Source organism: Heterodontus francisci, chromosome 7, assembly GCF_036365525.1.
Source record: "Heterodontus francisci isolate sHetFra1 chromosome 7, sHetFra1.hap1, whole genome shotgun sequence".
Classification (NCBI taxonomy): domain Eukaryota; kingdom Metazoa; phylum Chordata; class Chondrichthyes; order Heterodontiformes; family Heterodontidae; genus Heterodontus; species Heterodontus francisci.
The window spans coordinates 60939633-60961894 of NC_090377.1; the positions used below are offsets into that span (position 1 = coordinate 60939633).

At 41.9% G+C, this 22262-nt stretch overlaps 1 protein-coding gene across 3 annotated transcripts in view; it reads right to left on the minus strand.

The window, feature by feature from the left end:
- The window catches only part of pkp4 (plakophilin 4), a 218474-nt gene that overhangs the window by 106949 nt on the left and 89263 nt on the right, over nucleotides 1-22262 (minus strand). For all 3 annotated transcript variants that reach the window (XM_068035282.1, XM_068035283.1, XM_068035284.1), the window contains exons 4-6: nucleotides 15828-15959; nucleotides 15479-15675; nucleotides 13009-13633 (exon numbers count right to left, since the gene is read on the minus strand). In XM_068035282.1, coding sequence (XP_067891383.1) covers nucleotides 13009-13633; nucleotides 15479-15675; nucleotides 15828-15959 — 954 coding nt within the window. The remainder of the gene's footprint in view (nucleotides 1-13008; nucleotides 13634-15478; nucleotides 15676-15827; nucleotides 15960-22262) is intronic.

A 22262-nucleotide genomic window follows, 5' to 3' on the forward strand; every position in this document is an offset into this window, starting at 1 on the left:
ATGAGCTGGAGTCTGAGCTTCGGACACTGCGACACATCAAGGAGGGGGAAGAGTTACCTGGACGCTGTGTTTCAGGAGGCAGTCACACCCCTTAGATTAACTACCTTGAATTCGACCAGTGGTCAGGGTCAGGAGGGTGTGACTATGAGTGAGGCAGGTAGAGGGATCCAGGAGGTAGTGCTGCAGGAGCCTCAGCCATTGTCCTTGTCCAACAGGTTCGAGATTCTTGCTCCCTGTGTGAATGAAAGCAGGGACTGTAGGGAGGATGAGCAAACTGACCACAACACCATGGTACAGGGAGCCATTCAAGTGGGGGGAGAAGAGAGAAATGTAGTCGTAATCAGGGATAGTATAGTTAGGGACATAGACACTGTTCTCTGTGGTCAGGATCAAGAGTCCTGAAGGCTCTGTTGCCTATCTGGTGCCAGGGTTCGGGATATCTCATCTGGGCTGCAGAGGAATTTGGAGTGGGACGGGAACGATCCAGTTGTCGTGGTACACGCAGGCACCAACGATATAGGAAGAACGAGGTTAGAGGTTCTACTGAAGGAATATGAGCAGCTAGGGGCTAAATTAAAAAGCAAACCCAAAAAGGTAATAATCTCCAGATTACAACCTGAGCCACAAGCAAATTGACAAAGGGTCAATACGATTAAAGAGGTAAATGCGTGGCTCAAAAATTGGTGTGGGAGAAATGGGTTCGAATTCGGACATTGGCACCAGCACTGGGGCAGGAGGGAGCTGTTCCGATGGGACAGGTTCCACTTGAATCATGCTGGGACCAGAGTCCTGGCAAATCGCATAACTAGGGCTGTAAACTAAATAATGGGGGGGGGGGGGGGGGTGGGGAAATGAAGGGTTCAGTTGCATGGAAAAACAGTAAGTTAAAGGAGAAGGTAGGAGTGCAGGTTAGTGGTGAGGCTGATTGTTACCAAACTGCAAGAGGTACACTGGTTAAACCAGAAGAGACAAATAATAAACAGGCGAATAAATCATCAGTGCTGAGAGACAGGTTAGGGGGTATAGCACAAATAAAAAAAGAGTTCGATAAACAAATGCACGGAGTGTAAGGAATAAACTAGATGAGCTGCAGGCGCAAATTCAAATGGAAGATTATGATGTGGTGGCCATTGCGGGGACGTGGCTGCAGGATGGTCGGGACTGGAAACTAAATATACCTGGTTATAAAGTTTACAGGAGGGCCAGGGAAAATGGCAGAGGGGGTGGAGTAGCCTTACTGATTAGAAATATCACCTCATTGGTGAGGGAGGATATAATGAGGGGAAAGTATCCAGTGGAGACCTTATGGGTGGAATTGAGGAACAGAAAAGGATCTAAAACTGTAATAGGTGTTGTGTATAGACCCCTTGGTAGCAGTTCTGAGGTGTTAAGATTGTATAAATGCACAAATTAGGCAAGTGTGTAACAAAGGCAGAGTAGTATTAATGGGGGATTTTAACTTACACATAGATTGGGCGAGGCAGACTAGCACCTGTCAGAAAGGTAGTGAATTTCTGGAATGTGTCCGGGATAGTTTCCTACAGCAATATGTCCGAGGTGTAACAAGAGCACAGGCAATATTAGATTTAGTTATGAGTAAAGAGCCAAATTTAATTAATAGCCTAACTGTGCGTGAACATTTATCAAATAGTGATCACAACATGATCGAATTCAAGTTAGCATTTGAAAGTGAAAAGCATGAATCAGCTACAAGAATTTTAGACTTGGGTAAGGCTGACTTTACCGGGATGAAACAGAGACTGTCCACAGTAAACTGGGTAGATCTGTTAATGGGTCAAACGACTGAAGAACAGTGGAGAATATTTAAAGAAACATTTAACGAAATACAGAGCGAGTATATACCCGAGAGGGAAAAGCTCCACTTTACAGAAAAAACAGCCACAGACAACTTAAGAGATTCGGGATAGCATAAAACAAAAAGGGCTTACAAAAATGCAAAACACAGCACAGATCCAGCCGAATGGGATCGACACAAAGACCAGCAAAAGGTCACAAAGCAGCTCATAAGAGCTACTAAAAGAGATTATGAAAGGAAACTTGCAAGGGACATCAAAATCAATAAGAAATTTTATAGTTACATAAAGGGAAAGCAGGTGGTTAAGAGCAATGTAGGCCCACTAAAAGCTGAAAATGGAGATATTGTCATTGATAATGGGAAAATGACAGACATGTTGAACAATTACTTTGCCTCAGTATTTACAGTTGAAAAGGAGGATAACTTGCCGGAAGTCCTGAAAAAATTAATAGCCGATAAGGGACAGGGACTTAATACAATTAACGTAAGTAAAACATCAGTAACAAGGAAAATAATGGAACTAAAGAGTGAGAAATCCCTAGGACCTGACGGTTTCCATCCGAGGGTGTTAAAGGAAGTAGGGGAGCACACTGTAGATGCCCTAACTATAGTCTTTCAGAGTTCCCTAGATTGAGGAGTGGTCCCTCTGGATTGGAAAGTTGCACATGTCACTCCACTTTTTAAGAAGGGTGAAAGGGGGAACCAAGGAAATTACAGACCAGTTAGCCTGACATCTGTGGTGGGGAAGTTGCTGGAGTCTATAATCAAGGATAGGGTGACTGAACACCTAGAAAAATTTCAGTTAATCAGGGACAGCCAGCATGGATTCATGACGGGGAGGTCATGCCTGACATATCTCACTGAATTTTTTGAAGAGGTGACTAAGGTAGTGGACAGGGGAATGTCTATGTATGTTATTTATATGGACTTCCAGAAGGCATTTGATAAAGTCCGACATAAGAGACTGTTAACTAAGGTAGAAGCCCATGGAGTTGAGGGCAAATTATTGGCATGGTTAGGAAGCTGGTTGAGTGATAGGAAACAGAGAGTGGGGATAAGGGGTAAGTACTCCGATTGGCAGGATGTGACTAGTGGCGTCCTGCAGGGATCTGTGTTGGGGCCTCAATTATTCATTAACGACTTGGATGATGGCATAGTAAGTCATATATCCAAATTTGCCGATGATACAAAGTTAGGCAGCATTGTAGACAGTCCAGATGATAGCATAAAATTGCAAAGAAATACTGACAGACTAGGTGAGTGGGCAAAACTGTGGCAGATGGATTTCAATGCTGGCAAGTGTGAGATTATCCATTTTGGACCAAAAAAGGATAGAGCAGGGTACATTCTAAATGGGAAGAGGTTAAGTACAGTGGATGTTGAAAGAGACTTGGGGGTCCAGCTGCATAGATCTTTAAAATGCCATGAGCAAGTGCAGAAAATAACCAAAAAGGCGAATGGAATGCTAGCCTTTATATCTAGAGGATTGGAGTATAAAGACACAGAGGTTATGCTGCAGCTGTACAAAACCCTGGTTAGACCCCACTTGGAGTACTGTGAGCAGTTCTGGGCACCACACCTTAGGAAGGATATATTGGCCTTGGAGAGTGCAACGTAGGTTTACAAGAATGATACCTGGACTACAGGGGTTAAGTTATGAGGAGATTTCACAAATTAGGCCTGTTTTCGCTAGAATTTCGAAGGTTAAAGGGGTGGTCAGATTGAAGTCTTCAAGATATTTACAGGAAAAGATAACTAGATAAAGATAAACTATTTCCACTGGTTGAAGATTCTAAAACTAGGGGGCATAGTCTAAAAATTAGGACCAGACTGTTCAGGAGAGATGTCAGGAAGCACTTCTTCACGCAAAGGGTGGTAGAGGTGTGGCACTCTCTACCACAAACAGCAGTTGAAGCTAGAACAGTTGTTAATTTTAAATTGGAGATAGATAGATTTTTGTTTAGCAAAGATATTAAGGGATATGGGCCAAAGGCAGGTATATGGAGTTAGGCCGCGGATCATCCATGATCTTATTGAATGGCGGGACAGGCTCGAGGGGCTGAATGGCCTACTCCTGTTCCTATCTTCCTACATAACATTTGGCACAACCAAAGCTTTTCCATGAACATTTTTTAAAATGTTTGAATTAATGAAATATGGATCAATTCAGCTGGATAGACTTAAAAATTAAAGAAATGCCATCAAATCAATTGCAAAATCATGGCTAGAATCAGACTCCAGTCTGACAGCAATATGACCACACTGTCTCAGTTTTTGATATTTGCAAAACTAAACAGGTAAAATAAAGGTTAGAATTTGAATAGGCAGCAGGCGTGAAATTTATCAAGTGGCAATTTACAACACCCACCGACTGAAAAACACTCCCCTGGGGATGGTACGTTACCTTGTACTTCCATGCGTGTGAATTATAATTTGATTTAACTTTTTCCATGAGGAAAAAATGACAACACAAAGTTGCTCCCTTCAATATTCAATTTCTTTTAAAGGCAATTATTTGGACAATAATTTAGAATTAGTTTAGAACACAACATGCATGAAGCAAACAGCAGCCCCTTTACTGCTTATGCAAAGTTGCTTACTTTGAATTACTAGAAAATTTAATTTTTTAAAGCAAGTTTGGATTAGTGGGAGTAGTAATGTCGGGCAAACAATACAGAAGAGTTGGCAGTCACAGGAATGAACAGCATTCAGAGTCCAAATTTTTTTCCTTTCTTGTACATTGTTTGAAAAAAAAACCTCCCCAAAACCTGGGGAACAGTGCAACAGTTACAGAAATGAATTAAGTGCAATTGCTCTTAAACAGTTTAATTGTGTAGTATTGTCATTTCTATAATATAATCTTAGTCTGCATGCAATACCTGTCTGAAATAAGCCTTCTTGCTGTATCACACTTTTGTGGCAACTTTTTCTTATCTATATTCCAATGTATATGTTTATAATGGAAATGTCCTATGTAAGCTTATATTTTGTGGTAGGTGATTTGATTTAATTTTTTCCATGAGGGAAAAATGACAACACAATGTTGCTCCCTTCAATATTCAATTTCTTTTAAAGGCAATTATTTGGACAAGGTGGTAGGAAGAGATGGGAAAAAAGTTATGGCTTCAGGGCATTAGGAGGTGGGGTTAAGTGAACTAAAGACAAGGATTTTAAACATGGGGTGGGGAACCAATGTAGGACCATCCAAGACAACAGGTCAGGCAAGTAGTCTTATAATAGAGGCAGTTGATGGGTCTCAAGAGGTGGTGGAGAGGTAGATTTGGGTGCCCACCATATGTACGGAAACTGACCCTGCATCTGCAATGTCACTGCAGGATAATATATAGATATAGATAAAGGAGGTGGGTGGGTGGTGTGGGAAGTAGAGGCAAGGAAAAATCCTTGGAAACTCCAGATGAACCTCCAGGCTCAAGAAAATATGATTTTTCTGGATCTGCTCTGCTTAGTTTCAGATCTTTTTGGAAGCCAGTGGAAATATAAGAGTTAAAATCCTTGGGGAAAATTTGCTTCAAAATCTGCAAATAACCTTCATACCAGAGATTGGTTGTTTCTACTTCCCACACTCTCACAACCTAGGGAATCAACATCCATTGCCACATCTCAAATCCTAACTGATCCAGACAATATGGTTCATTTTGACACATCCAAACTCCCTCTATCCCTACATTTATTTCAGATTTTTTTTTTAGATTTAGAGATGCAGCACTGAAACAGGCCCTTCGGCCCACCGAGTATGTGCCGACCATTAACCACCCATTTATACTAATCCTACACGAACCCCATATTCCTACAACATCCTCACCTGTCCCTATATTCCCCTACCTATACTAGGGGCAATTTATAATGGCCAATTTACCTATCAACCTGCAGATCTTTTGGCTGTGGGAGGAAACCGGAGCACCCGGAGGAAACCCACGCAGACACAGGGAGAACTTGCAAACTCCACACAGGCAGTACCCAGAATTGAACCCGGGCTGCTGGAGCTGTGAGGCTGCGGTGCTAACCACTGCGCCACTGTAGATGCTGTTCTTGTCTAGCCACTGAGGCAACTCTTTATAATCAGCTAGCAACAGACATGCTGTCACTTTATCTTGCGGCCTTGGTACAAGGCATACCACGTCAGATAATGACAGTTGGCATTACTTGAAGTTATGATTCTCAAGTGCACTGCATTGAAATAGTTTTACTGGCATTTAGTTTTCTTTTGAAGTGAAACAGACTGCAAAAAATCTTCTTCCACAAGGAATTTCTGCAGATGCAAAAATCCTCAAATGTTTCACATTTCTTCCACCATTAATTTTTGTCTAATTTTTCCCACAAATTCCTGCTCTAATTCCTTCAGTTGAGTTCACACCCTACTCACCATATGAGACCAATAATATCCTCCACGACTACGATCATTGCACTTCTCCTTGACCTATCTTATGCAGCTTTTAACAGTGGTTTACATTATCCTCCTCCACCTCAGGAGTACTGTCCTCGAGTAATGTCTACTCCTACTTGTTCCAATACAGCCAGCATATCATGGCTTTTATTCTCAACTCCCACAGGTTCATCTCTGGGGTGCCCCTTAGGATCCATTCTTGGCCCCTCATGACATCACCTATGCACATTTTTTGGGGGGGGTGGGGGGGCACTTCCAATGGTATGCCTTTGATACTCAGTTCTACTTCTCCACCACTTCCCTTGACTACACAATCATCTCTATACTTTCAGACTCCCTATTAACATTTCAACAGTTGAAATCCTTCAGGAGAGGTCATCTGTTGTCCTTACCTGGTCTGGCCTACATGTGACTCCAGATCCACAGCAATGTGGCTGCCTCTTAAGTGCCCTCTGAAATGGCCTAGCTAGCCACTCAGTTCAAGGACAATTTGGAACGGGCAATAAATGCTGATCTTGCCAGTGATGCTCACATCCCAAGAACAAACAAAAACAATTTAGAATTATTTTCATTATAACAGAGCGATCAAGGTGTGATGTGAGAGGGGTGTTTAAAATTACAACGGTATGTGACATAGTAGATAGAAACAAACCAGTTTTGAAGGGTCTAAAACAAGAGGACATAGATACAAGAACAAATGCAAGAGATTAAGGACAAAGAGCAGAAAGGTTTTGTTAAAAAGGGTCGTTGCAAGGTTCTGGAATTCACTACCTGTGCTAATGATTTAAGATTAGATTGATGGTTGAACGAAAGAGGATTAAAATGGATATTAGAACTGAGCAGGCAGATGGGATTAGGGCTACTGCTCATGTGGAGGATGATCACCAACACGGACTGGTTGGGCCAAATGACTTACTACTGTATCGTAATTCTATGTAATTAAGTTGTGCATGAGCCAGAATTCAACACTATGAAGACTAAAGCTATTGGTCTTGCACACATTCCAAAATCTTTACACCTATACCAATGACCCTATATCCCTCTCTGCTGCACACTCAGGTCAAACCAGACTGCACACAAACTTGGCATCATTTGACCAACAGCTGAAGTTCAAACTACGTACCCTATCCATCACCCAAGACCACTTACTTCCACCCCTGCCACGTTACTTGGTTCCGCTCCCACTGATGCCAAAATCCTCATCCATGTCTGTTGCCCTTAAGTTCAGGTGCTTCTTTGTTGTCTCCAAATTCTACTAGCCATAACCACAAAATCATCCAAAGCACCATTACCATCATCCTCTTCCACACAGACCTCCGCATGACCATCACAAACATCTTCATTGGCCTATATTGGCTCCCTAAAATACTCATGTAAAAATCACTTCATAGGATTTGTTTGGGCACAGAGCTGCAAGTATTGCTAAATGGAATGGTAATTCATAAGTAGTGGATAAGTAGTACAGATAACGTGCTATCGACCCGAAATTTAATCATTTTCTTACTTTAAAACTGCAAGTTAGTGAACAATTGGGTACCTGATCAGGTGTTAATTATTGCGGCTGACTGACTAGTGTGTTTCTAAAAAACAAAGTTTTTTTTTATTCATTCATGGAATTTGGGCATTGCAGGGCAGGCCAGCATTTATTGCCCATCCCTAATTGCCCTTGAGAAGGTGACGGTGAGCTGCCTTCTTGAACCGCTGCAGTCCATGTGGGGTAGGTAAACCCAGTGCTGTTAGGAAGCGAGTTCCAGGATTTTGACCCAGCGACAGTGAAGGAACAGCAATATAGTTCCAAGTCAGGAATGGTGTGTGACTTGGAGGGGAAACTGCAGGTGGTGTTCCCATGCATTTACTGCCCTTGTCTGTGGTAGAGGTCGCAGGTTTGAAAGGTGCTGTTTAAAGGAGCCTTGGTGTGTTGCTGCAGTGCATCTTGTAGATGATACATACTATTGCCACTGTGTGTCGGTGGTAGAGGGAGTGAATGTTTGTGGATGGGGTATCAAGTGGGCTGCTTTGTCCTGGATGGTATCGAGCTTCTTGAGTGTTGTTGGAGCTGCACCCAGGCAAGTGGAGAGTATTCCATCACACTCCTGACTTGTGCCTTGTAGATGATGGACAGGGTTAGGGGAGACAGGAGGCGAGTTACTCGCTGCAGGATTCCTAGCTTCTGACCTGCTCTTGTAGCCACGGTATTTATATGGCTACTCCAGTTCAGTTTCTGGTTAACAGTAGCCCCTAGGATGTTGATAGAGGAAATTCAGCAATGGTAATGCATTGAATGTCAAGAGGAGATGGTTGAATTCTCTCTTGTTGGAGATGGTCATTGCCTGGCACTTCTGTGGCACGAATGCCACTTGCCACTTATCAGCCCAAGCCTGGATATTGTCCAAGTCTTGCTGCATTTCTACACTGACTGCTTCAGTATCTGAGGAGTTGCAAATGGTGAACATTGTGCAATCAGCAGCGAACATTTGAGGTATATAAACAAAAAATGCTCGAAATACTCAACAGGTCAAGAGTTAACATTTTGATGACCATACATCAGAACTGAAAGATTCAGAAATGTTAACAGGTTTTAAGCAAGTACAGAGCCAGGGAAGTGGGGAGGTGAACAAACAGAAGGTCTGCAATAGGGTGGAAGGCAAGAGTGATTAAATGACAATAGGGTGTGGCAATGGGACAAGAGAAGACCCATCTTTTGTTTCTTGCTAAACAGATTGGCAATGGGAATTCCATGAGAGTGAGGGGCAAGGAGGTGAAGTGCGTTAAACCAAGGGACAACAGTAAATATTGCTACAGTAACCTGGTTCATGATTTATATTAATTTTCTAGAGGTAACTAATAATTTGGAATTGAATTTTTTTTAATGCAAGACAAATGAAAACTCTTGGTTTGTGAAGCTGGCAAACAAACTTAGGGTGATTACAAACCGAAGGGTAGCTCACGTTTATTTACTACGGTCATAATGGGAAGCGTGGAAACCCGAAATAATGGGAGCTCCTCCTAACTTGTTGGAGATCATTTGTCTACAGCTACTTCCATCGGCCTTTAAATTATTCATATGGGTATCAGGAATCAAAGAGGATTTGGAGTTGGAAATAATTAAATTGCTATCTAGGACAACCCACATTTCTAGGGAGATAGATGATGCAGGGGCGTGTGTTGATTTTTTGATCTGTGTGGCTGCAGACAGTCAGTGAGTTGGCTTTTAGTGAGGCTTTTGAAGAGCTGGTGGCTTCAGACAAGCAGTTGGCTTTTGGAAAGATGTTGGCTTTGAAAACAGTTGGACTCAGGAGCAGAGAGGCTATTGGGAATCAGGGGCAATTCTGTTTTGAGGCAGACCCATTTCTCCAGGGTAGTATATAGTGGGACTCATCAAGGGTTGGTATAAGGACCACTGTTGTATTTGACATAACTGGCCTGGACAAGGTTTGCAGATGAAACAAAACTCGGAAATATAATAAACAATGAGGGGAAAGTAACAGACTTTAGGAGGACATAGCCAGATGGTAAAATGGGCAGATACATGGCAGGTGAAAGTTAATGCAGAGAAAGTGATGCATATTTGTAGGATGGAGAGAGGAATTATGAACTAAATGGCACAATTTTAAAGGGGTGGCAGGAACACAAACCTTTGAAGGTCAAGAAGACTGTTAAAAAAGACTGTCCTTGACTTTATTAATAGAGGAATAGGTACAAAAGCAAGGAATTTATACTAAACGTGTAGAAAACACTGGGGGTTAGGCCTCAGCTGAAACACTGAGTTCTATTATGGGCACCAAATTTTAGCAAGGATGTCAAGCCCTTAGAAGGTGCAGAAGAGATTTACTAGAATGGTACCAGGGATGAGAGACTTCAGTTATCTGGAGAAACTGGAGAAGCCAGGGTTGTCCTCTTTAGAGTAAAGAGAAGATTTGATAGAAGTGTTCAAAATCATAAAGGGTTTTGATGGAGTAAATAAAGAGTAACTGTTTCCCATGGCAGGAGGGTCAGTAACCAGAGAGACAGATTTATGGAAGAACCAGAGGCATCGAGGAATTTTTTTTTGATATTGTAAACACAGTGAGTTGTTGTGATCTGGAATGCACGGGGAGCAGATTCAATATTAACATTCAAGAGAGAATTGGATAAATACTTGAAAGGGAAAGGTTTTTAGGGTTTTGAGGAAAGAGTAAGGAAATAGAATTAACTGGATAGCCCAAACAAAGAGCTGGCACAGACACAGCAGGCTGTATCATTCTATGACTCTTCTATGTCCTTACCTATTTATCCCTCCATGGCCCTTCTCTATCCTACCTCTTCTACAGTCTTGCATCCCCTCAAGTCCTCTGACTGACCTGCTGTGCATTATCCATGCCCTACTCTACCCTCTATGGCAGAGCTGTGAGCTGCCTTGGCCCTAAACTTTGAAACTTCTATGTCTTGGTTTCCCTTCCACCTTTAAAAACCGTCAACAAACATGTTTTCAAACCAGCTTTTAGTCACCTCTCCTACTCCTCCTGCAAAGGCTCAGCATATACTCCTTTTCTCTTAGGAAAACATCCCAAGGCCTTTTACATGTTAAAGATAAAATTTTTATTTTTAAGCATAAGACTTAATTATGAAATCACTTTTTTTTTTTAAAGTGATGCAAGAGCCTGCCTGGGTGCTAGCCAGCATAATGTCTCCTTCATTCAGACATCATAATTTATCTCATTTTTGCAATTCATTTTTCTTGCTTGTTTCATTATTCCTTATGCCTATATTTTAAAAAAACTACTTTTCTTTAACCCATCATCCCTTTGACATCTTTCTCGCTTTAGATGCGACATTTTCCGAAAAACTCATCTTTCCAAATCAAATCAGTAAGTCTTTTGGTGCGATACTGTGAATTTACCAAAATAAAATACTCCCACGGATGGGTTAAAATATATACAGTATACTCCTGGTGGGGTATGATTAAATGGTAGAGACACAATTGCATTCTTTTAATATAGGGACTGCTTACTGTTTGAGCAGTGAAAGGTAGTATTATGAATGCAGAAGTGAGGAAAAGCCCACTTGAAGCATTTTGGAATGGGTTGAGATGTCACATTTCAATTCAGCACTCAAGTCACCATGCAAACCAGGATGAAATAAAAATTAAACAACCATTCACAACTATTCCTCACCAGTTTCGTCCCTCACCCCACAATATTTCAAACTGTTAAAAGGTAAAAGCAAAGAGTACAAAACAAAAATTCTGCACTGACACAGGCACCACATAGCTACATAATGGCCTGAAGATAGCGAAAGTTGAAGCTAAAAGATAAAACTGGAGCCAGTTGAAGTAAAAAAACATTTGTTCCAAGTTAGCGACACAGAATAAAAAGTTCTATCATGCCATTTCTAGATCTCTATTTTCATATTTGGTAAATGGAGAACAAAGCATTTGCAGTCTTTTCCCCCTAATTATCTCTAAAGCATTTAAGTTGATGCTAAAAGGCCAAAGATTATTCATAAAGCCAATCTGTTTTTGTCTCTGCTACCTGCCTCCCTGTTAGCAATTATGAACTCACTATATGAGAAACTACAGATACAACTTTAATGGTGGGTGAGTAAAGTTTTGCTGGAGACAAGAGCATCAAAGGTAGAAGTGAAGAAGTGATTAAGTAGATTGATGGCTGCATCATGGTGACCAGAGGGCAAAAGGCTCGACAGTTGGCAGTTAGAAAGTGTTGCAGTAAGTGACTTGGAGTTTTTTTTTCAGGGATGGGTGTAGAAGGGAGTGGGGTTGATGGGAGAATTGGGGGGGGGGGGGGGGTGGCGGGGTGCAACTGGTGAGCGATTATACGGAAGCGATCAGAGTTGGTCTCATCTGTAATTGAGGCAATGGGTATAGCGAGGTCACATGAGACGGCAAGGTCAAAAGGGTGACCGCAAATTATGTTTGAGTTTTTCTGTTTCTTGCCTTATTTTGTGTCCTTATGCTCAAAAGGAAAAGTAATGTTTTAAGGAACTGCAATTTATAATGTTGATCAGAATATTGATACTTTAAAGAGGAAAGTGAGCATAAATACAAAGTGGGATGACTAATATTTTCTCTGTTGAAACTATTTTTAAGTGGTTGCATACCGTAGCACAGTGGTTCTCAAACATTTTTGTCCACGGACCACTTCGGCAGGGCAAGAGACCCTCTGGACCACCTATTTGTCCTAGCCTACCAGCTTTCACTTGCCACTCCAAAAAAACTCATCAGAATTAACGGGAAGAATGACGCTGCTTTTGATGAAACACCAATGCAGTGATGCCTAGCTCTGAGTTGGAGAGCTTCAGTCTCACGTCGAGCTCCACGTTCAGTCAGTTCCTCTTCTTTGCTTTCAGCCCCGCAAGTGTTAAAAATCTGATCTTGCAGTTGTATGTTGTAACAGTAACAAAATCTTGCTTAGAAAACTAATGTTGTTGCCTGTGCTTATGACATCACATGCCGCGCACACAGGAGCTAGTTTATTGAGTGAGTGATGGGGATGAGAGTTCTGGCCTGTGCTCTCGTATGGCCTCGGCAGTGGCATTGAGCATCAGTGCTTTGTTTTTTTTTGACTAGCCCACAGACCACCTGGAAGACCCTAGTGGACCATCAGTGGTCCACAGACCACACCTTTGAGAACCACTGCTGTAGTATATAAATGCAAGTCATAGCATATTGCTAGGAAGTTGATATAGTTTTTTACGTTTGCAGGAAATACTAGGAAGTTTGAGATGTTAACTATGGAAAGAAAATTAAAATACTAGAAGAGGTACTTCAGATTACATATCATTTACCCACCAAAATAAACCTTTGCCTGAAAAGTGCTGTACTTTTTGTTGTCACAAAACAGACCTGCAAGGCTGTCTGGTCGTGGTAGAATCATCCTCTCATAGATTTCTGGTGACTGGAGACAATAAAACTCGGTATCAATGGCATGGGATCTTTGTAGTGGTGTTGCCATACGTTGAGGGACAGCAGTCATAGTGGACCGTGCAGGAGATGATGATCCGGTTTGAGCTGGGGGTGGAGAGTTTATTCTAGTTTGTGCAGTTGCTAAAGTGAGAGGTGAACCCACTCTCAACGAAGAGCCCAAAGTCTGGTATGGGGAGGCGGCTCTGCTCGAGTTAGTGGGTTGTCTTGTAACTGAACCAATTCGTCTAATTATAGCTGGTGATGTAGATCTCTGTGTGGTATGTGGAGAGCCTGCTCTCTGAGCTGGCAATGTTGAGGACAAATACACTGCAGAGTTATTGGACCGAGGTTCAGTTAATGCTGGTGAGCCATAAGCACTCCCTAGAGACGTTCGCAGTGATCCTCTTGACGGTGACATTCCAGTACCATAAGCTGGTGATTGTGTTCTAGATGGAACTGAACTAACTCTTCTCATTGCCCTATTGCTTGTAACAGCAACATTCATTGGAGCCTGTTTAAACAAAAAAAAAGTAATGCCAAATTAATTAGCGCCGTTTCAAAAGGTAACAATGAGAGCATACACATTACACGTGGGCAAAGTCACTTTGGCTTAACAGAAAAACCCCCCAATCCTCCTTCAATATAATCCTTGTCTTCCCTATCAGTGGTCTTCTCCTTGATAAGATAGAATGCTATCTGTGGACAAATCTGTAGACGCCATCAATCCCAGTCTGCGCAAATTTGTCTCTGATCAAGCTGAGCAATGCAGGAAAAGGATCCTTTGCTGTCGTCAGTTTCGCCTTTTAGATTCCAGATAACTAGTCAAGATTGGCAACTCAGCTTCATGTTGTGGGGGTGGGGGGTGTGGGTGGGGAGAAAATGTCTTGAGCTTTTCTACATTTAATTAATAAATTTGAAATTGGGCATTAGATACACAGTTCATGAAGACTTGTGTAATAATTCTACATCGGACATAAAATTTCACAATAATCTGCTACTGCTTTCTCAAAATATCAACAAAGTCGAAGAAAAATATGGAGCACATGGTTGGCTGCTGTGAATAGAAATAACAAAATAAATTTTAAAATAGAAACAAACATATGAACTAAAGAACAAAACAGTACAGCATGTGGAAGCAGTGCCATGGAGTGACAAAAGAGAAGGTACAACTTCCAACTCTGCTGAATTCTCAATCTCATCGGCATTGCTGAGGGAGACACCTACTGGAGATGAAGCATCTCATCACAGCATGGGAAAGACAGGAAAATTGGGTTGCTCTTCCTTGTGTGCAGCCTGGAAGCAGGTCTACCCTCACTCAGAAAGAGAGAGACTATGAAAGGATTAAAAAAAAAACTTGTACTACCATCCACATGCACACATATCTAGTGGTGGTAGTGGAAATCCGCAATTTTGCTCTTGCACGTCAGAAGGTCTGTGCAACACTATAGTAGATCTTTAGAAATAGTATTACTAAATGTACCCGAGTATAAAGTATATTTGCATTAAATCAGCATTCAGCTGTGATTTCTCCATGACAATTTCCAAAGTTTTGCAATAACTCTCGATTAGAACTTTGCAAATTCTGTTCAATTGGAAACAATAACCATTTCATACAGAATTCACTATTTACTTCTACACCCAATATAAAAATTAGCTGGAGATAGTTTTAATAAATGATGTCTAACTTTATAGAACCCAAAAATCCATAGGCTTTCCAAGACACTCCCATGATTATGTTTTGCAGAAGGCAGGCAGAAAGCTTGCAAATTAGGCCGAAACTTGCATGTGCCAAGTCTTGGCCTGAAATGTCACTGTCTGTGGGGGCTTGTTTGGAGTGGAGTATCTGTCTGTACCAAACAGGGCCTCCATTAGATGTGGTGTGATAGGGAAGGGGACTCCCAGGCTAGAAATGTACTCAGCCCTAGCCTGGGACAAGCCCACTAAGATAAGACATACTATCCTGTGGACAGGAAGCAAAACCCACCTTGGTCTTCAGGCTTCTATCCTAAAAACCACAAGGCAGAAATCAACTGATAGAACCCAACCAAAAGGCTGCTGGGCCTGGAACTTATGGGGCACTTTAGAGTGGTGAACATGTTGGAATATTCATCCCTTGCTATGGCAGGAGTGGGCACCTATGAAAAATATTTAAAATGTGGAACCTCACTAACATTATGTATTCTGGTCAGGAATGTGTTAAGAATTTTGTGGTGAGCAGACTGCAGCACATATGCTGGTATCAAAGACTTGAGGATGGTCATGACCGTTCCATTTAAAAATACTAGTAGTATGGAAGAGTTTGAAGAGACGATCTGAAAAAGTCTTAAGACATCAGCTTCCTTAAAAAATACAGTACCTGGCCAACAGTCTGCCCCTCTGGCCTAGAATTTCGCATGAGGTGATTACTGTTGGTGCTGCTGTGAACAGTTTCCTGTAGACTTCTTGGGTTAGTCTTGATCAAAATCTGGCTGCTATAATAACTGCCTGCCTCCTGGTAACCACTATCAGAATAGGAGTTCATCTGTGTCGAGCTTCGTGAGTTTCCAATAGATCCTGCACAGTTGAAGCAGACAAGTACAGTTGGTTACAATACAACTGTATTCAGGAAAAAGTCAAAGTACATTTTATCATGACAAAGACTTTTCAAATTACAGGATCTGAAAAGTTGGTACTCATGTTACTTAAAATGTATATACACAACAGACCCTCACTTTCATGCAGAGATGCTTGTTCGGGTGTGAGAGTTGGCAACTGTTCACCACCTGTTTCGATATTGAAGGACTGGGGATGAGTGCTTTCAGAAACTCTGTGTCTATTAATTCCTCCTACTGGTTCATCTGTAAGAAAAGTTGTGTTTTAGAACTCATTTAAAAATAAAAACTTTCAATAAGATTAGTACTTTTCTGTGAAGAGGGAATTTCGTTTTCTGATCAAGGAAAATAACATTAGTTGGAATTTTTGTATTACATTTCTGACTGCATCCTCCAGCATAGATCAGTTGGGCTGAATGCTGAAATTAAATTAGGTTCCTACACAGGACCTAGAACCCCAATTTAACTAGTTTCGTGAAATTCCTGCCAGATTCAAGCAGTAGTGCTGTTTGTCTATTCAAGGCCAACTCAAAACAAAATTAAGTTGCGCAGGCCAGAGGCATAAGCAGGTGGCAGATGCTTTTTTAAAAAAAATGTATTTTGGTCTGCCCATCCCCTCGTTCACACTGCAAATACCAGCACTAACAGATGAAAATCAACCCACACATATCTTATCCATCACCACACAAACCATTTTCACACCTTCAGGATGTCCTAAAGTGCTTCACAGACAAGGAAGCACTTTGGAGTTTAGTCACAGTTAGCAAACAGCAGGAGCCAAATTGCACAGAGCAAGGTCCCATAAAATTGCAATCAGATAAAAGATCAGATAATCGGTTCTGGTTGTGCTGTCAGCACACTGGAAGAACATTCATGTTCTTCTTTGAATAGTGGCATTGAGCCTTTAATGTCAATCTGAGCGGGCAGATGGGGCTTCAGGTTTAATTTTCATAAAGGATGGCTCCTCCAACAATGCAGTACTCCTTCAGAATGTGCAGTGCGAACCTAGATTATGTACTTAACACCTAGAGTTGGGCTTCAACCCACAATTTTCCGATTCAGAGGTAAAACTGTGGCCACCAAGCCAACTTGCCAACTGGCCCGGATTTTGTGGTTGTAAAGATGGCGAAACGATCAGCATTCCCTGTTATTACAATGGTAAAACTGAGAGCAACTTCTGGTATTGGTACATGTGCAGTCAAACATGGAATCCAGAAACTGCTGTCAGTGATTCCCTGCTCCTCCACAGGTCACGCTACTTCAGTTCCTGCAGACAGAAACCTTAGAAATCACCATTTGACATGAACTTCCACTTTTTACGCTTAGTCTTGCTGCACAAACCCTTGAAACAGTAAAGGCTTGACATTAGCTTTTAGTACTGCAGTAAGCCATAATTACTGCAGAACCACCTTGGCTTTGAAAAACTAATTTTGCATTGGTGGAATGTCAAATTTCTACATTATAAAAATTCCAGATTAATTTTTTATTGTAACTTTGATATTTCACCCTCTACTCTGATCTCACATGTATGTTTTCATCTTTATTCCACTCTGTAAATGACTTTAAAAAAATGTGAAGGTTATTAAGTGCTTTCTACTTCCTGGTTTGCTGTCAAACTTTTTCAAGTGATTGGTTGCTTAGGCTGCTTGATGACACTGTTGCTGGACGCCATTGATCCCCGATAGCTGACTTGGGGATGGTGGCAGCACAGCTGATTGGGAAGGAAAATGAAATGGCCACATTTTCCCTGCAAATTCCATCCCAAATGTAGACTTTGAGAGCACACTGTACATGTGCATATTTTGCATTTATTCATTGGTATAGTCATGTTTCAAAATTACATTTTCCTCCGTAGCCTATGCAAATTAAAAACTTCAATGACACAACTAACAGCTGTATTTCAAGTGTCTTGTACAACACAAATTTATTAGAAAAAAGGAATTACAAGTAAATTCTTAAGATGCTTTGTTGCAACATGTCTATTTTTCCTCCCAGCTGAGAAATGATGCACGTCAGGGAGGGAGGGTGAAAGAGGGGAGAAAATGTATAAGGAAAGCTACATAAAATGCAAGGAGATTATTTTTAAAGAAATAAAGATTTACCTTATGAACTAACTGAGGGTTGATGAAGTTAAGTACATAAACTTTGTATACATAAACTTTCAAAAGGCATTTGACCAAGTACCACAAAACAACTTATTCAGAAAATAGAAGCACATAGGATTAAAGAGACGGTGATAACTCGGATACGTACTTGGCTGAGAGAGAAGACAGAGAATAGTGACGAACAGATGTTTTTCTGCCTGGAGAAAAGGTATGCAGTAGAGCTTCCAAGAGGTCAGTATTATGACTATTATTTTTGCTTTAAGTTTAGTTTCAAAGTTTGCAGTTCATATAAAACTTGGCAATGTAGTAAATATTGAGCAGGCTAGCAGACGTCAGGAGGACAAACAGATGAAATGGGCAGACACAATTTAATGAGGATAAGTGTGAAGCAATGCACTTTTGGAGGAACAAAAGGCAGACGCAGTATATTTTAAATGATATTTTGAGGGCGAGTAAGAGCAGAGGGATCTAGGGGTGCATATTTACAAATCCTTTGAAGATGGCAGGGCAAGTTGAAAAGACGGTTAAGAAAGCTAAGGAGTACTTGGCTTTGTTAATAATGGCACGAAATACCAAAACAAAGACGGCATGGCAAACCTTTACAGACCACTGGTTAGGCCTCAGCTGCAGTACTGTGTTCAATGCTGGGCATCACACCTTAGAAGGGATGTAAAGGCCTGGAAAAGGTCCAGAGGAGCTTTACTAGGGATCTGAGAGTTCAGTTTATCTAGACAGACAAGAGAAGCTGGGATTGTTCCCCTCCATAGTGTTAAGGGGAGACCTAGCAGGGGTATTCAAAATTATGAAAAGTTTTTTTTTTTATTCGTTCAGGGGTTGAGAGCGTCACTGGCTAGGCCAGCATTTATTACCCATCCCTAATTGCCCTCGAAGATGATGTTGAAGCTGCCTTCATGAACTATAGTCCACATGGGGTAGGTATACCAACAGTGCTGCTAGGAAGGGAGCTCCAGGATTTTGACCCAGCGACAGTCAAGGAACAGCGATATAGTTCCAAGTCAGGATGCTGTGTGGTTTGAAGGGGAACTTGCAGGTGTGGTGTTCCCATGCATCTGCTGCCCTTGTCTTTCTAGGTGGTAGAGGTCACAGGTTTGGAAGGTGCTGTCCAAGGAGCCTTTAGAGTCAGAGTTATACAGCCCAAGCATCTATTTACTCTAATCCCATTTTGCAGCACATGGCCCGTAGCCTTGTTTGCTATGGCATTTCATGTGCTCATCTAAATACTTAAATGTTGAGGGTTCCTGCCTCTACTACCCCTTCAGGCAGTGTGTTCCAGATTCCAACCACCCTCGATGAAAACATTTTTCTTCAAATCCCCTCTAAACCTCCTGCCCCTTACCTTAAATCTATGCCCCTTGGTTATCGACCCCTCCGCTAAGGGAAAAAGTTTCTTCCTATCTACCCCATCAATGCTCCTCATAATTGTGTATACCTCAATCAGGTCCCCCCTCAGCCTTCTCTGCTCTAAGGAAAACAACCCTAGCCTATCCAGTCTCTCTTCACAGCTGAAACGCTCCAGCCCAGGTAACATCCTGGTAAATCTCCTCTGCACCCTCTCCAGTGCAATCATTCTTCCTATAGTGTGGTGACCAGAACTGTACACAGTACTCCAGCTGTGGCCTAACTAGCATTTTATACAGCTCCATCATAACCTCCCTGCTCATATTCTATGCCTCGGCTAATGAGGGCAAGTATCCCATATGTCTTCCTAACCACCTTATCTACCTGTGCTGCTGCCTTCAGTGATCTATGGACAAGTACACCAAGGTCCCTCTGTACTTCCTAGGGTCCTACCATCCATTATATATTGGTGCATTGCTGCAGCGCATCTTGCAGATGGTAAACACTGCTGCTATTGTGCATCGGTGGTGGAGAGTGAATGTTTGTGGATAGGGTACCAATCACATGGGCTGCTTTGTCCTGGATGGCATCGAGCTTCCCGAGTGTTGTTGGAGCTGCACTCATACAGGCAAGTGGAGAGTATTTCATCACACTCCTGACTTGTACCTTGTAGATGGTGGACAGGCTTTGGGCAGTCAGGTCAATTACTCAGGGCAGAATTCCCAACCTCTGACCTGTTCTTGCAGCCACGGTATTCATATGGATACTCCAACTCAGTTTCTGGTCAATGGTGACCCCCTAGATGTTGATGGTGGGGGAATTCAGCAATCGTAATGCATTGAATGTCAAGGGGAGATGGTTAGATTCTCTCCTGTTTGAGATGGTCATTGCCTGGCACTTGTGTGGCAGAGATGTTACCTAGCACTCATCAGCCCAAGCCTGGATATCGTCCAGGTCTGTCTGCATTTCTACATGGACTGCTTCGGTATCTGAGGAGAAGCAAATGGTGAACAGCGCACAGTGAACATCCCCACTTCTAACCTTATGAGGGAAGGAAGGTCATTGATAAAGCAGAAAATGATGGTTGAGCCTTGGACACCACCCTGAAGAACTCCTGCAGTGATGTCCTGGAGCTGAGATGATTGACCTCCAAGAACCACAACCCTCATCCTTTGCGGTAGGTATGACTCTAACCAGCGGAGAGTTTTCCCCATTCCCACAGAACAATAGGGCAGAAAGAGTAGGGGCTTTTAATTACCCCAATATTAACTGGGACAGTTTTAGGGTGAAAGGAATTGAAGGAGCAGAATTCTTGAAGTGCATTCAGGAGAACATTTTTGCCCACTATGAAGCAAACTCAACAAGAGAGGACACAGTTTTAGACTTAGTTTTAGGAAATTAAGATGGGTAAGTAGGAGGAGTGGCAGCAGGAGAGCAGTTTGGTGGTAGTGATCACAACTCAGTCAGTTTCAACATAACTATGGAAAAGGAGAGAGATAGAACAGGAGTTAAGAGTTCTCAATTGGGGCAAGGCCAATTTTATTAAACTGAGGAGTAATTTAGCAAAAGTGGACTGGAAACAGCTACTTGTGAAGGTAAATCAGTGCCAGAACAGTGTGAGGCATTCAAAGGGGAGATTCAAAGGGTCCAGGGTAAACATATTCCCACAAAGAAAAAGGGTGAGGTAGCCAAATCTAGAGCCCCATAGCTGTCAAAAGGAGCCTACAGGATAAGGTAAGGCAGAGAAGGAAAGCTTATGTCCGACACAGAGAACTCAATACTACAGAAAGCTGAGAGGAGTATAGAAACTGGAGGGGTGAAATAAAAAAGGAAATTAGGAAAGCAAAGAGAGAGCATGAAAGAATATTGGCAAGCAGCATCAAGGTGAACCCAAAGATGTTTTATCAATACATTAAGAGTAAGAGGATAACAAAGGAAAGAGGGCGGCCCATAAAAGACCAAAAAGGTAACCTATGTGTAGGGGTGGAAGATGTTGGTATTGTTCTTAATGAATACTTTCTACCTGTCTTAACAAAACAGGGGGACGATGCAGATATTGTAGTAAAGGAGGAAGAGTGTGAAGTATTGGATGTGACAAACATAGGGAGAAAGGAAGTATTAATGGGATTAGCATCCTTGAAAGCTGATAAAACTCCAGGGCCAGATGAAAAGTATCCTAGGCTGTTAAAAGAAGCAAGAGGGAAATAGCAGGGTGTCTAACCATAATTTTCCAGTCCTTACTGGTTACAGGTGTGGTGCTGGAGGACTGGAGAATTGCTAACGTTGTACCTCTGTTTAAAAAGGGAGCGAAGGATAGACCGAATAATTACAGGCCGGTCAGTCTAACCTCAGTAGTGGGCAAATTATTGGAATCTATTCTGAGACAGAATAAACTGTCACTTAGAAAGGCACAAGTTAATCAAGGATAGTTAGCATGGATTTGTGAAGGGAAGATCTTGTTTGACAAAATTGATCGAATTTTTTGAAATAACAAGACAGACAGGTGAGGGTAGTGCAGTTGATGTGGTCTACATGGATTTTTGCAAGGCTTTTGGCAAGGTACCACATGGCAGACTGGTTAAAAAAAATAAAATCCCATGGGATCCAGCAAAATGGATACAAAATTGACTCAGTGGCAAGAAACAAAGGGTAATTGTTGGCAGCAGTTTTAGCAACCAGAGGACTGTTTGCAGTGACGTTGCGCAGGGCTCAGTACTGGATCCCTTGCTTTTTGTGTATATGAACGATTTGGACGGAAAAGTAGGAGGCATGATCAAGAAGTTTGTGGACGACACAAAGATTGGCTGTTTGGTAGATAGCAAGGAAGACAGCTATAGGCTGCAGGAAGATATTCATGGTCTGCTCAGATGAGCAGAAAAGTAGCAAATGGAATTCAACTTGGAGAAGTGCGAGGTGATGCATTTGGGAGGTCAAACAGGGCAAAGGAATACATGATCAGTAGGAAAATACTGAGATGTATAGAGAAAGCAAGGGACCTTGGAATGAATGTCCACAGATCTCTGAAGGTTGGACAGGTCAATAAAAGGTGGTTAAGGCGGCACATGGAATCCTTTCCTTTATTAGC